This window comes from Chiloscyllium plagiosum, unplaced genomic scaffold, assembly GCF_037043375.1.
Source record: "Chiloscyllium plagiosum isolate Xiang-an unplaced genomic scaffold, Cpla_swu_hap1 HiC_scaffold_21, whole genome shotgun sequence".
Lineage (NCBI taxonomy): Eukaryota > Metazoa > Chordata > Chondrichthyes > Orectolobiformes > Hemiscylliidae > Chiloscyllium > Chiloscyllium plagiosum.
In genome coordinates this window covers 6,737,786-6,752,315 of record NW_028270159.1, presented here as the reverse complement: position 1 = coordinate 6,752,315, position 14,530 = coordinate 6,737,786, and the positions used below count along the sequence as shown (strand labels likewise).

Below are 14,530 nucleotides of genomic sequence, written 5' to 3'. Positions count from 1 at the left end.
GAGTGGGCACTGAGGGAGACGGGCAGAGTATGGGAGATGAGTGGGCACTGAGGGAGACGGGCAGAGGATGGGAGATGAGTGGGCACTGAGGGAGATGGGCAGAGGATGGGAGATGAGTGGGCACTGAGGGAGACGGGCAGAGGATGGGAGATGAGTGGGCACTGAGGGAGACGGGCAGAGGATGGGAGATGAGTGGGCACTGAGGGAGACGGGCAGAGGATGGGAGATGAGTGGGCACTGAGGGAGACGGGCAGAGGATGGGAGATGAGTTGGTACTGAGGGAGATGGGCAGAGGATGGGAGATGAGTGGGCACTGAGGGAGATGGGCAGAGGATGGGAGATGAGTGGGCACTGAGGGAGATGGGCAGAGGATGGGAGGTGAGTGGGCACTGAGGGTGATGGGCAGAGGATGGGAGATGAGTGGGCACTGAGGGAGACGGGCAGAGGATGGGAGATGAGTGGGCACTGAGGGAGACGGGCAGAGGATGGGAGATTAGTGGCACTGAGGGAGACAGGCAGAGGATGGGAGGTGAGTGGGCACTGAGGGAGACGGGCAGAGGATGGGAGATGAGTGGGCACTGAGGGAGACGGGCAAAGGATGGGAGAAGAGTGGCACTGAGGGAGATGGGCAGAGGATGGGAGGTGAGTGGGCACTGAGGGAGACGGGCAGAGGATGGGAGATGAGTGGGCACTGAGGGAGACGGGCAGAGGCTGGGAGATGAGTGGCACTGAGGGAGACGGGCAGAGGATGGGAGATGAGTGGCACTGGGAGAGACAACCTGGCAGGCGGAAAGTAGGAGATAGAGAGTAGAGTTCTGATGTCGGGGTCAGAAGGTGAATTTGGGAGTTAGTCGGACATGGAAAACTTTGCCAGCAATGTTGTGTGATTTGGAAGATTCCTCCACTGTGAGTTAAGCAGCTGTTTCAGATGTTGAACTTTATCCTTTTGTGCTCGTTTTTCATGAGCTAGATGCAAAGTACTGTCTGTCCATTGAGAATATGTTTTTAATCAGCTGAGTGGTTTTGGTCTTAAACTCCATGTGAATCACAGTGCAGACAGTACTAAATAGAGCTTTCTTATAGAATGTAGTCTTTTGTTGCAGGATTGCAGAGTTCAGAGTTGCTCTGACTGAACCAAAGATCAGCCTCCCCAAACTACAGGAACTTTGCTTCAATGGTAAGGAGAACCTTCCCTTGTTCTGATATCAGATTTTGTAAAGTGGGTAGCAAGTTCCACAAACACATGTGTATCATGTTCCTGCTGCAGACATGGGACCAACAGTTACGAATTGGTATGCATTTTGAAATTGAACTCCTTTCAATTCCTGACATTTCTGATGCTGTAAGGGGTTGAGTCATGTTGAATCGTGAAAAATCTCAATGACTGTTAGAGTGTAGCAGGAGGCCGTTCAGCACATCACTGACTGCACCAGCTCCCTGCTTGAGCATTTCATTTGGTTCCTTTCTCCTGCCTTCTTGCTGTAACTCTTGCATTTCTTATATTTTAAATAAAACACCTTACTCCCTTTTGAAAACTTCTACCACATTCTGCAGTGCATTCTAGACTTACTGTGTGAGGATGCAAACATAAAGCTCCCCAACTCCCTCACTACTGGTCATCCATTTACAATATGTGTACATTTTTTTCTGTCTTGGAGGGAAATTAATCTCTGGCATACTTCCTGAAAAGATGGCTAAAGCAGAGTCCTTGAATTAAGGCAGAGGTAGTTAGATTCTTATTAAGTGAAGGGTGGGAAAGTTATTAGAGGTCACATGAACATGAATTTGATGTTGCGATCAGCTTAGTATGACCTTATAAAATGCCTGAGCAGGCTTGGGAGGCTGAATGACGTACTCCTCCTTATCTATGTGTTCATATGACCTTGTCTGATCTTCCTGTAATTAGATAGCAATAAAAATAACTTTTATTGGAAACTACTGTCTCTAACAGTCGATCAAGTGCACAATGGATTAGACATCACCTGAAAGAAATTGGGATCTTAACAGGAATGTTTTATCTCTTGTGTAATTTTTAATGTGTTTTGTTTTATGTTTCGCATTGCAATTTGATCCCCACTCAAGATTAAAGGTGTTATGTGTCTGCCTGAGAATTGTCATATTGGAAGGTCTGTAATTTCTGGAATGTAGAGGACATGGGAGGGTGTATGATCTGTAACAAACCCATTGTGTATACAGACAATTCATCAGGCTGAATATCAAGGCAAATGCCATGGTGTGATCATGGAATAAAAGTAGCAATTATTTTTGTGGTTCATAAATATATGCCTTGCAAGTCTGATACTCGGAGTGCTGAAGAAGAGTCATGTCAGACTCAAAATATTAACTCTGTTTTTGTCTCTATCTCTGTCTCCTTTCATTTTCTGTCGCTCTCTCCTTTCTTCTTTCTCTGTCTCTGTCTCTGTCTCTCTCTCACTTCACAGTACTTTGCTTTTATCTGATATTCTCATTTCTACCCACAGGGATCCCATTTGAAGGGGGACTGCGTTCACTTTGTTGGAAGGTGGGTTTTCATATGAGTTGCCAACTCTGGGCATTGCCCTGGAAGCTTCATCACATGATCCGACATTGAATAGATCAAATTCTTTTGATTTCTTGATATTTTTGTAACTGTATAGGCTGGAGGCTTCAAATTAAATAAATAAATAAAACATTTAGTGATTTCTCTGCCAAATATTATTCACAACAGTTTCTGAGAGATTAATCCTTCACTGGAGGCTCCAGGACAATCCCGGAGGGTTGACAGCTTGAGACTAAATTGAGTTCCCTGCTGTAATACCATTACTGAGTTCTGAGTGTGGAAAAGCTGTATCAGCAAGAACGGAACTGTGTATAACCCGTTTCTCAGGAATTTGACATGTTTTGGCAGCGTTCTGAGCTGTAGAGAGTCTTGCCAGTTTACCTGGGTCAGACACCTGTGATGTGAAACCAGGTGACTATCTTGAAGTAATGTTTTATACAACCCCTTTCTAAAATACATGGTACATTTTAAATTGTTTTCTTTTTATTCATTCATGAGATGAGACCACCGCCAGCAAGGCCAACATTTATCGTCCGTTCCCCCAGAGGGCAATTATATGTGGAATAGGGACCTAGGCATTTAAAGAAACACATTTCGTGGCTGTAGAAGTTAAGAAGATTGTTTTTTTAAAAAAAAAGGCAGGTATGATCCTTTTCACTTGAGAGTCGAGACAAAGTGTACCAAAACAAAGAAATGATTTTCAATCGTTTGTAGGTCACTGGCTAGGTCTTGGCTCTGTGTGGTTGAGGGGACCTGAAGCAGAGTCATGAGTTGTGAGGGAGACATGGCAGCTGTGGAGCTCTGACCTGCTCTGTCTGTGTTCCCAGGCTAACAAACGAGCCTTCCCTCTCCCAGTTCCTCTTCTGCTTCTCCCCCGGCCCCACCAACCCATTCCAGAGGAAACTAAATGCATCCTCTGCTCATTTGGAGCTATTGCAAAGCTGGGCTGGAGGGTGAGCTGTGAACCGAATGCAGAGATGCTTTGGTGTGCTTCGTGGAATCATTGAATCCCTACAGTGTGGAAACAGGCCTTTCAGCCCAACAATCCACACTGACCAACCGAAGAGTAACCCACTCAGACCCATTCTCCTAACCTATTACTCTACATTTACCCCTGAAGAATGCACTTCACCTACATATCCCTGAACACAATGGGCAATTTAGCTTGGCCAACCCACCTAAACTACACATCTTTGGACTTTGGAAGGAAACAGGAACACCCGGTCAAAACCTATGCAGACACGAGGAGAATGTACAAACTCCACACAGCCCGAGACTGGAAGTGAACCCAGGCCCCTGGCACTGTGAGGCAGCAGTGCTAACCACTGAGCCACTCTGCCACTCCAGATTTAGACAAGATGAGTGTGTGGGCAGATGCATGGGAGATGCAGTTTAATGTGGATAAATGAGTAGTGTAAACAAAAGGAAGATTATCATCTTGCTATCAATAGAGAGAGAGAGAAATGCCCAATGAGACCTGGGTTCCTTGTGCACCAGTCACTGAAGTTAAGCATGCAGGCAGTGAAGAAGGCAAATGGTATATTGGCCTTCATAGCAAAAGGATTTGAGTGCAGGAGCAGGGACATCTTGCTGCAATTTTCAGGGCCTTGGTGAGGCCGCACCTGGGATTATTGTGGTTGTTTACCTGAGGAAGGATGTTCTTCTATAGATCGAGTACATTGAAGGTTTACCAGCCTGATTCCTGGGATGGATGTGCTGACATGAGGAGAAGTTGAATTGGGTAAGATTATAGAGCATAGAAGCAGACATTTTGGTCCAACTAATCCAAGCCAACTATAAACCCAAACTAAACTGGCTAAGGGTTCAGAAGAAATGAGGGCTACAGAAGTTAGATCATACCATAGAAGTGCATCAGGGTAACAGACCAGAATGCAAGATACAATGCGACAGCTGCCAAGAAGGTGCAGAGAGAAATCAACATTAAAGAGGTTGGTTCAAAAGTCTGATAATAGCTGAGAAGAAACTGTTCTTGAATATTGGAAAAAGGTGAATTGCAAAGGTCTTTTCCCAAAGGTGGGGATTTTAAAACTAGAGGGCATATCTTTAAGGTGAGAGGAGAAAGATTTAGAAAGGACATGAAGAGCAACTTTTTTTTAAAAAGAGTGGTTTGTGTGTGGGATGAACTGCAGAGGCAATGGTGGATGCAGGTAAAATTACAACATTTGGATGTTTGACAAGGTTCCCCACGGGAGACTGGTTAGCAAGGTTAGATCTCATGGAATACAGGGAGAACTAGCCATTTGGATACAGAACTGGCTCAAAGGTAGAAGACAGAGGGTGGTGGTGGAGGGTTGTTTTCAGACTGGAGGCCTGTGACCAGTGAAGGATTGGCACTGGGTCCACTACTTTTCATCGTTTATATAAATGATTTTGTTGTGAACATAGGAGATATAGTTAGTAAGTTTGCAGTTGACACCAAAATTGGAGGTGTAGTGGACAGCGAAGAAAGTTACCTCTAATTACAATGAGATCTTGATCAGATGGGCCAATGGGCTGAGGAGTGGCAGATGGAGTTTAATTTGGATAAGTATGAGGTGTTGTGTTTTGGAAAAGCAAATATTAGCAAGACTTCTACACTTAATGGTAAGGTCCTATGGAGTGTTGCTGAACAAAGAGACCTTGGAGTGCAGGTACATAACTCCTTGAAAGTAGAGTTGCAGGTGGATAGGATAGTAAAGAAGGCATTTGGTATGCTTTCCTTTATTGGTCAGAGTATTGAGTACAGGAGTTGGGAGATCATATTGCGGTTGAACAGGACATTGGTTAGGCCACTGTTGGAATATTGCATGCAATTCTGGTCTCCTTCCTATTGGAAGATGTTGTGAAACTTGAAAGGGTTCAGAAAAGATTTACAAGAACGTTGCCAGTGTTGGAGGATTTGAGCTATAGGGAGAGGCTGAACAGGCTGGAGTTTTCCCTGGAGTGTCGGAGGCTGAGGTGTGACCTTATAGAGGTTTACAAAATCATGAGGGGCATGGATAGGGTAAATAGACATGGTCTTTTTTGCCTGGCGTGGAGGAATCCAGAACTAGAGGGCATAGATTTAAGGTGAGAGGGGAAAGATATAAAAGAGACCTAAGGGGCAACGTTTTCACACAGAGGGTGGTGCATATATGGAATGAGCTGCCAGAGGAAGTGGTGGAGGCTAGTACAATTGTAACATTTAAAAGGCATCTGGATGAGTATATGAATAGTTTGGGTTTGGAGGGATATGGACTAAGCTCAGGCAGGGGGGGGGGGGGGGACCAGTTTAGTTTGGGATTACAGTTGGTGTGGATTGGTTGGACGGAAAAGCCTGCTTCCATGCTGTATGACTCTATAAACCTATAAACTTCTAACATGACTGGACAGGGTAGATGAATCTTCCTGATGGTGGTGGAGTCCACACCTGGATCACAGTGTAAATAATGGGGTAAGTCATTTAGGACAGATGAGAAATTTCTTCACCCAGAGGGTGGTGAGCCTGTGGACCACAGAAAGCAATTGAGGCCAAGATGTCTGACCTCGAGGAGGAGTTGGATATAGCATTTGAGACTAAAGAGATCAAAGGATATAATTGGAGAGCAACAGCAGATAATCAATGATAAAAGTTACAAGGATACCAGAGTTTCGGGTCTACAGCTGTAATGTAAAACTGAACAGCATGGTGATTACTCTACTAAAGAGAAAGCTGAGGGGCAGTGTGGGAGAGACTTTTAATTATGAAGGGAGTTGATAGGATTAAAAGATATTTCCACTTTTGGGAAAAATTAAAACATGGATCATTGATATGAGATGGTTGGGAATCAATCCAGTAGGAAGTATCTTTACCTAGGCAGTAGTGAGAATGTGGAGGAGAAAGTGAGGTCTGCAGATGCTGGAAATCAAAGTTGAAACTTTATTGCTGGAACAGCACAGCAGGTCAGGCAGCATCCAGGGAACAGGAGGTTCGACGTTTCGGGCACAGGCCCTTCTGGAATGTGGACCTTGCTACCAAAGGAAGTAGTTAAGTGAACGCTGTAAACGTATTGAAGGGTGTGCAGCATAAATGTGGATGAAAGGATGAGATGAAGAAGATTGGGATTTGGCTGGTGTGGGATGTAAACACTCCATGGGATGGTTAGGCCTGATGATTTGTTGACAGTGCATTAGGCAGTAATGAGTCATTGCTTTGCTCTGTTTCAACTTTTTTAAAATCCACGGTTTCTTGTCTTCTCCCAGATCCTTCTCAATTACCTTCCTGTTGAACAGGCCCAGTGGAGCTCTTTCCTGAAGAAGCAGAGGTAAGGAACCAAATCTGTCAGTGTCTGTGAGTGACTTCATTGTTTGGGCCAACCGTATGATTTGGTGATGGGGACACGGGGAGATTAACAGCCTAAAGGCTGAACTTTTCAGAGGTTTCGTTCTGTCGTGTAAGGGCGACGAAGAGTGCAAGAAACTTAAACCCTCTTCCAAAAGCCACATGCAACTCTGCACCCACTTTCATCATCTCCACCCCAACTGTTATTAGACTTTCCACAACACATGACCCAAATGGGTTGGTGTCCACACTAGGATTTTTTTTAAACATCTTGTTATGACGCACCTCTGGAATTGGTGAGAAATGAACCCAGCCTTCTGGTTCAGTGGTAGGGCTGCTACCACTGCACCACAAGACCCCCAAATATTATTAGAGATTTTCACTTTATTCCCAATGTATATCAGTGTCAGTGTACTAATCTCCATAGTTCCCTATAAGACCGACACTGTCTCACAGTGAAGCAGATTACTTTTTGAGGAGTCTGCTTGCATGTACTATAAGAATATAAAATATTGGTTCCTAATTATTCATCATCTAGTAAAAAGGTCGTTTGAGCTTTTGTCTGCCAATTCCTAGATATTTGCAATGAGCCTTTGACTAATTGAGCAAGATTTATTAAATAGACTGATTGGGTTGTGAGACCTCCTTCCATGTTGTAGGTATGGTGGGTAGAACACAGTATTAAAGTGCAAATTCTGACCTATATTACAATTTTCTCTATGTACCTTCTCCACAGAATGAAGCAGGATGGGAGGCAGAGTGGCCATTGGGTTTTTTTTTGTTGGTGTCAGGACTCTCTAGGAAGTGTGTTCTGTCAGAGCTCCTAGACTTTGGACCTGCCTGGGCTTGACATTCCTGGGCTTAACTTGACCCCAAGTGGTTTATTTCCTTGCAGGGAGATATACGCACAATTCTTGAAGGAGATGATTATTCAGCCTGGAATTGCCAAAGCAAATCTGGGCTTTATCCGAGAGGATGTCACGCTAGAAGATCATGTGAGTTTCCTTCCTCCTTTCTGTCTCTCAATTTCAGTAGCGACAAGCTTTAGACATATTGGCTGAAAGTGCTGAACCTGTTGTGTTAGTTTCAGTTGGATTGCCAGGATTACTTAAAATTCCGGCCGAACATCCATCCCACATTTCGTAAATTTATCTTCCCCATTCCTTCCTTTCCACATTCAGGCCCAGTAACAGGGTGGATAGCGACATGTACTTATTGCTCAAAGTGTGATCCCACCAGCAGTGGTGATTTAATACACTGGATGACATTCCTGAATAAATCCATCTTTTTAAAGTGCCTTTCACAGTGGTTAAAACAAAAGCAAGATCCTGGAAATCTGACACAAAACCAGCCAGCTCTGGGATGGACTCAGCAGCATCTGTAGAAGAAGCCAGTATTTTAAGGTTCCAGGGCTTAGACCTTTTAACGACAAAGGCCTTGCCAATCATCAAGCACCTTCTTTTTTAATCCCATTCTCCAGCACGTGGCCTGTAGCCTTGTATGCTCGTTTAAATATTGTGATGATTCCTGCTCTAAAATCCTTTCAGACAGAGTTTCAGATACCCACATCCATCTGGTTGAACGCATTCTTTCTTAATCTCCTCTAAAACTCCCTTTACCTAAAACTATGCATTTTGCTTATGGATCTCTCTCCTAAGATGAAAGGTTTGTGTCAACTATCCAACCTGTGCCCTTCAAACTTTGAACACCACAGTCAGCACCACCTTCACCCTGCCCTTCTGCTGTAAGGATAAGAGCCCCAGCCAACCTGGCTATACTGAATTACCCCAGTCTGAGCAACATCCTGGTAAATGAGGAGGCACTGGCCTAGTAGTATTGTTGCTGGACTATTAATCCAGAGATCCAGATAATGTTCTGGGTACCCTGGTGTAAGCTGTCCTTACAAGTCTGACCTACATGTGACTCTGGACCCACAGAATTGGGATGACTTTTGGGCAATTAGGGATGGGCAATAAATGCGGCCTAGTCAGTGACGTCTTCATCCCATGAATGATTAATTTTTAAAAATCCTCTGCAGCCTCTCAAGTGCAAAATCTCCTCTGTACTCTATCTAGCATGATCTTTGCTTGGAGCTCAATAAATGTCTGGAATTAAGAGTTTAATGATACCATGAAACCCTTGTGAATTGTTGTTTTAAAAAAAACCATCTAGTTCACTAATGTCTCTTAGGAAAGGAAGCTGTTGTCCTTATCTGGTCTGACTCCAGATCCACAGCAACGTGGCTGACTCTCAACTGCCCTCTGGGCAATTAGGGATAGGCAATAAATGCTGGGCCTAGCCAGTGATTCCACGTTCTGCAAGTGAATTTTAAAAAGAAAAACTGAAAAATATCAGATATTTAGTATACACAACCAGGGGAAAATGAGTCTTCAGGATACAAGGGAGGGAAAAGACCTGTGATGGGTGGAGGGCAGGTGATCGAAAGTAAGAAGGGAAGCAGAAAGTAATAAATGTGAATAATATGTCACTAAAACTTTATTGTGCAATCATCCTAACTCCAGTCCTAAATCCTGTTCACTCTCTGACCACCACTGACGTTCAGTCTAATGATAATTCAATAACTGAGGTTGTGTCTTTGTTTTTAAAGGTTTACATGACCTTGGTGCACGTCCAGCAGCATCTGAGTTCTCTGCACTGAAATATCAGCGTCTTCTGGCTGTTTGTGTATTTATGCATTTGTTTTGTATTCTTTTGAGACATGTCACTGGCAAAGTCGGTGATCTGTTGCTCTTCAGTAATTAGCCTTTAACTGAGGGGATTGCTTGGCCATTTCAGAGGATGTGTGTATCAGTCCCTTTGCTGCAGGTCTGGAGGGGCGGGTAAGGTTGATTCCCTAAAGGACATTAGTGAACAGAGACTGGCTTTTAATTCCAGATTTATTGGTTAATCATATTTAAATATCACCAGTTGCTGTGGTGGATTTGAGCCCAAGTCCCCATAGCATTAGCCTTTCCCACTTCTCCTTAAAAGTCAGAAGTCACACGCCACCACGTTATAGTCCCAACAGGTTTATTTGAGCAGCGCTCCAAAAGCTTGTGATTTCAGAGAAACCAGTTGGACTATGATGGTGGTGTGACTTCGGACTTTGTCCATCCCAGTCTAACACCACCACATCATACTTCTCCTTAAAACCTAGCTTTCTGACCAAATTCTCTTCAGTCACCATTCTAATACAATACTTCCTTATGTGTCTGTCATGGTTTGCTTGAAGTTGCTCTGTCAAAGCACTCTAAACACTATAAAATGCCCCAAGGTGCCTGGCAAATGCAGGTTGTTATTATTTTGGGTGGATTATTAATCATAGGGACAGGAGGAGGCCATTTAACCCTTCAAGTCTTGACTGTAATCAGTGACATCATAGCTGATCTGTGTCTTAACGTCATGTACCCATATTCCTTAATATTTTTTGTTAATAAAAATATATCAATCTTTGTTTTAAAATTAGTAATTGATCTAGCTCGATTGAGTAGTGGAAATTGCTTCTATGAGAATGGTGATTAATTTCTGGCAAAGGTTCCCTTGTACCCTTTCCACTGTGTATTTCCTTTGCAATGTAAACTCTGCTTTTCCCCGAATAGCCATTGAATCCAAACCCTGACAGTCGATGGAACACGTACTTCAAGGACAACGAGGTTCTCCTGCAGGTGGATAAAGACGTCCGGTAAGCAGAATGACGTGACAAAAGCAAATAATTACGTAACATCTTTCATGTGCATGGGACATCCTCCAAAGCATCTTCGCAGCTGTTAAGTCACTTTAGCGTTTGTGTGTTTGTTGGTATAACTTTGTAGTCCGTTTGTGTAGAGCAAGGTCACTCATTTAACAATTGTTGTGGAATGTGGGATGAGGATGGAGCCTGTTCCACAATAGTTTATATCCTGGCTTCTCTGTGCCTCCACTGTGTCTGAACCGCTGCTGCCTAATCCTTCTGACCTTTACCAGTGAAACAAAGTATGATGATTCCAGCTGATGTTACTACTGGACAAATTGGTTTCCAGAATAAAGTTTGGCTTGATATATCATATTTTGGATTTTTAAAAAGTTAACATTGGCTTTTTCCTGAAACATAAGCAGATGAGGCTGCAGATTTTTAACAATAAAATAGAAGTTGATTACACAAAAGAAGAAATAAAATAAACCAGACAAAGGTATCTAAATACAGTATCATTTGAAAGATTTCAAAATACAGGCAAAACAATATCTCCTCTGCTCCCAGCACCTTACATTTGATCAAAATGAGAAATTTGTGTTTCCTGTCTTCCAGTATATAACCTGATGGAATGGTTTCCTGTGAGCTGAAAAACCTATTCTTTGAATTTTATTTGAAATTTGAACAAAGAAGTTAGCCCTTAGACTTTCTCAGCTTGAATAACCAATGCAAGTTTCAAACGAACACTCCTGATCTGAAGATTTTCCAAACTGCTCTTTTTCATGGAGGTAACTTACCTTCGTAACTGCTCTGAACAATCCCTTTTCTCTTTCTAGTAGAGATTATACTTGCATCTGACCTCAGTCAGGTCCCTTTTGAACTGAACCCAAAGGTTTTTGAACTAAATTTATTTTTTTTTTAAAACTTGCTAATCCTAGATTTTGCTAAAGTTAATGGTCTAAAGCTTATTCTCTTGTGTTGTAAAACACGGTGGTATCAGCAAACATTCATTAACGCTCCAGAGTTTAGCTCTCAAGTGTTATCTAATACATACTAGTTTAAAACGTCATGGTTTGAAATGACTGACCTAATTAATATTTAAATCTCTTCACAAATGTAAACCAGCACCCATATGCCACTGGTTTGAAATCCAAAATTTTAAAGATTTTATTTTTATCTGTACATGTATAGATCTCTCACCATTAATCACAATATTAACTTCCATCTTGATGGCTGCAATTGTCTCCCAGTATTCACAACTTTTTGCAGAAGAGAATTTCGCATTTTTTTAAATGTGAGAAAGTTTGCTTTCCAATTTTCCTTCTAAATGATTAAGCTCTAATTTAAAACTCCCTTCATTCTTGATTTCTCACCACACACCCCCAATATGTACCTGCATGCACCCACCCCACCCGAACCAGAGCAAATCACTTCTCTATATTGACCCTGTTGGATCCTTCAAACATTATAACTATCTTTTTCTGTTATTGGGATGTGGGCATTGACTTCTCCAACATTTGAGATAAGGGCCTGGGAAAGAGTGAAGCATTTGCTTGTAAGATTTGTCCTTGTTTTAGTTATTCATTATCTGGATGTGGGTGGCATTATCAATGCTGATATTTCCTGGTTTACCCAGGAAAGTGATGGAAATGCACCTTGAGCCATTGCAGGCTGTGGTAACTTGCCAAAGGAGGGGTTGTGATATCTTGAGTTACAGAATTGTACAATGCAGAAGGAGGTGATTGGACTCCATACTTAGGCTAACCAGTTCAGTTCCTCTGTACTTGCTACAGAGTCGATGATTTTTTCCTGTCATGTCCTGCATGTACATTTCTTATGTATTCATAATTATTGCTCCTTACTTCATGGGATCTGGGCATCACCTGACTAGACCAACATTTATTGCCCATCCCTAATCTCCTAGATGGAAGCTGTACTGGGTCTGGAGTTGCATGTAGGTCAGACTGGTAAGGATGGCAGATTTACATCCCTGAATTTGTTAACCAGGCTGGGTTTTTGACTGTGGTTACATGGTCACTGTTAGGCTGGGTTTTTATTGAATTCAGATTTCACAATTTACCCGTGACGGGATCCAAACCTGTGTCCCCAGAACTTTAGCCTGAGTTCTCCAATTATTAGTCCAGTGACGTTGCCATTACGCCACTGCTCCCCATTCACACTGCCAATACTAGACCCGGAGCCATCAGTACCTCACCCAAGTGTTACCTCGCCAGTTTTGGATGGTTGGAAGCATATGCTCCCCGACGCATGGGAACAGAGTCTGTAAAATTCAATCTGTTTGTCATTTGATATTAAGGAAATTACATTGAAGAGCTGCAAGTCTTGAAATAGCTGGATTTTATTGAAATGCCAGTGACAACTCCAAATAACCTCCTTATTCTGATAAACATTGAGTTTTGCTTGGAGGAAAGGGAGGATAGTGAAAATAAATAGGGGGTAAAATTGAAAATTTCTATCTCTCATAACTGCCCTCTTGTCTATTGTCGACAGGCAGGGGGCTGAAAGAACACCGTTAAGCCAGACAGCATCAGGAGGCGGACAAGTCGACGTTTTGGGTGGAACCCTTCTTCAGGACTCCACCCCCAGTCCTGAAGAAGGGTTGCACCCGAAAAGTCGACTTCACCTTGATGCTGCCTGGCTTGCTGTGTTCTTCCAGCCTCCTGCCTGTCTACTTTGATTCCAGCATCTGCAGTGTTTTTGTTTCCTGTCTGTTGTCCCTGCATTGTGCTCCAATTTGTACATGGTTAGCTGTACCCTTACCTGCAACCCTAACTTGTTTTCTCTCTCCTAGACGCCTATACCCAGACATGGCATTTTTTCAGCGTCCCACTGATTACCCGTGCCTTTTGATCATGGACCCTCAGAATGAGTTTGAAACACTTCGCAGGCGGGTAGAGCAGACCACCCTGAAGTCTCAGACTGTTGCGCACAATCGGAGCGGCGTTACAAACGTAAGGTCCTCATTGTAGGGCAATCCTACTTTTAATAACCAAATAGCAACAATTTGCCTGTCTCCCTCCTCCCCTATTTGCATGTCTATGCTACTGACCTCAGAGGCTCCATGTGAAAGGAAGTTCACTTTCTCACTGATTTCTGGGAAAAAACATTTCCCCTCATTCCCTTTTGGATTAATTGGTGTCTATTTTATAATTATGCCCCTTCCAAATTTTGGTTTCCTTTTCAGTGAAAGCACTTTGTCCACATCTAATCTGTCTTAACTTTTAAAGCCTTTGGGTTATCCCGCCACCTTTAATGGAGACAAAACAAGGCTTAACCTGTTTAGTGCCCTTGTTAATTATACCTTCTTAGTATTTATATCAAACTTGTAAATCTTTTTGCCTCTTCATCGGTATTTCTGTAACCATTTTAGTCATATGGAGGTCAGAACTTTTCCAAGTGCTTTCTAGTGTGGTCTAACTAAAGTTTTACAAAGTTTAACATAACTTCTGAGCTTTTGTAATCCCTCTGGAAAACAATCAAAGTGCTAAATTTCTTTTTATTGCCCAATTTATTTGTGTTCCTACCTAGTTTCTTGTGTATCTATATCCCCAGATCCCTCCACTCATTTCATTGGCCTCTGGATCATTAGTCCAATGATATTCCCATATCACCACTTGATATAACTTCATTCACATTAACACAGAAAACAGAATGTAAAACAGAACTATATTCTTACACTGAAAAATGTGTTGCTGGAAAAGCGCAGCGGATCAGGCAACATCCAAGGAGCAGGAGAATCGACGTTTCGGGCATAAGCCCTTCTTCAGGAAGAAGAGCTTATGCCCGAAACTTCGATTCTCTTGCTCCTTGGATGCTGCCTGACCTGCTGCGCTTTTCCAGCAACACATTTTTCAGCTCTGATCTCCAGCATCTGCAGTCCTCACTTTCTCCTATATTCTTACACTGAGCATTAAGTCTGATTTAAAATTGTAATTCCAACTATCTGATGGGAGCTACACTGCTGTTGTCAAATTTTGTTACAGTTACTTTCAGGGGATCT

General features: G+C 42.8%; 1 protein-coding gene across 3 annotated transcripts in view; it reads left to right on the top strand.

Annotated features, from left to right (window-relative positions):
• tbc1d13 (TBC1 domain family, member 13) overlaps positions 1–14,530 on the top strand; it is a 46,987-nt gene that overhangs the window by 1,827 nt on the left and 30,630 nt on the right. For 2 of the 3 annotated variants that reach the window (XM_087998190.1, XM_087998192.1), the window contains exons 2-7: positions 1,104–1,177; positions 2,481–2,521; positions 6,761–6,822; positions 7,735–7,834; positions 10,439–10,521; positions 13,322–13,481. In XM_087998190.1, coding sequence (XP_087854316.1) covers positions 1,104–1,177; positions 2,481–2,521; positions 6,761–6,822; positions 7,735–7,834; positions 10,439–10,521; positions 13,322–13,481 — 520 coding nt within the window. Of the gene's footprint in view, positions 1–866; positions 907–1,103; positions 1,178–2,480; positions 2,522–6,760; positions 6,823–7,734; positions 7,835–10,438; positions 10,522–13,321; positions 13,482–14,530 lie in introns of those variants that run through there. The other variant, XM_087998191.1, reaches the window with a different exon arrangement.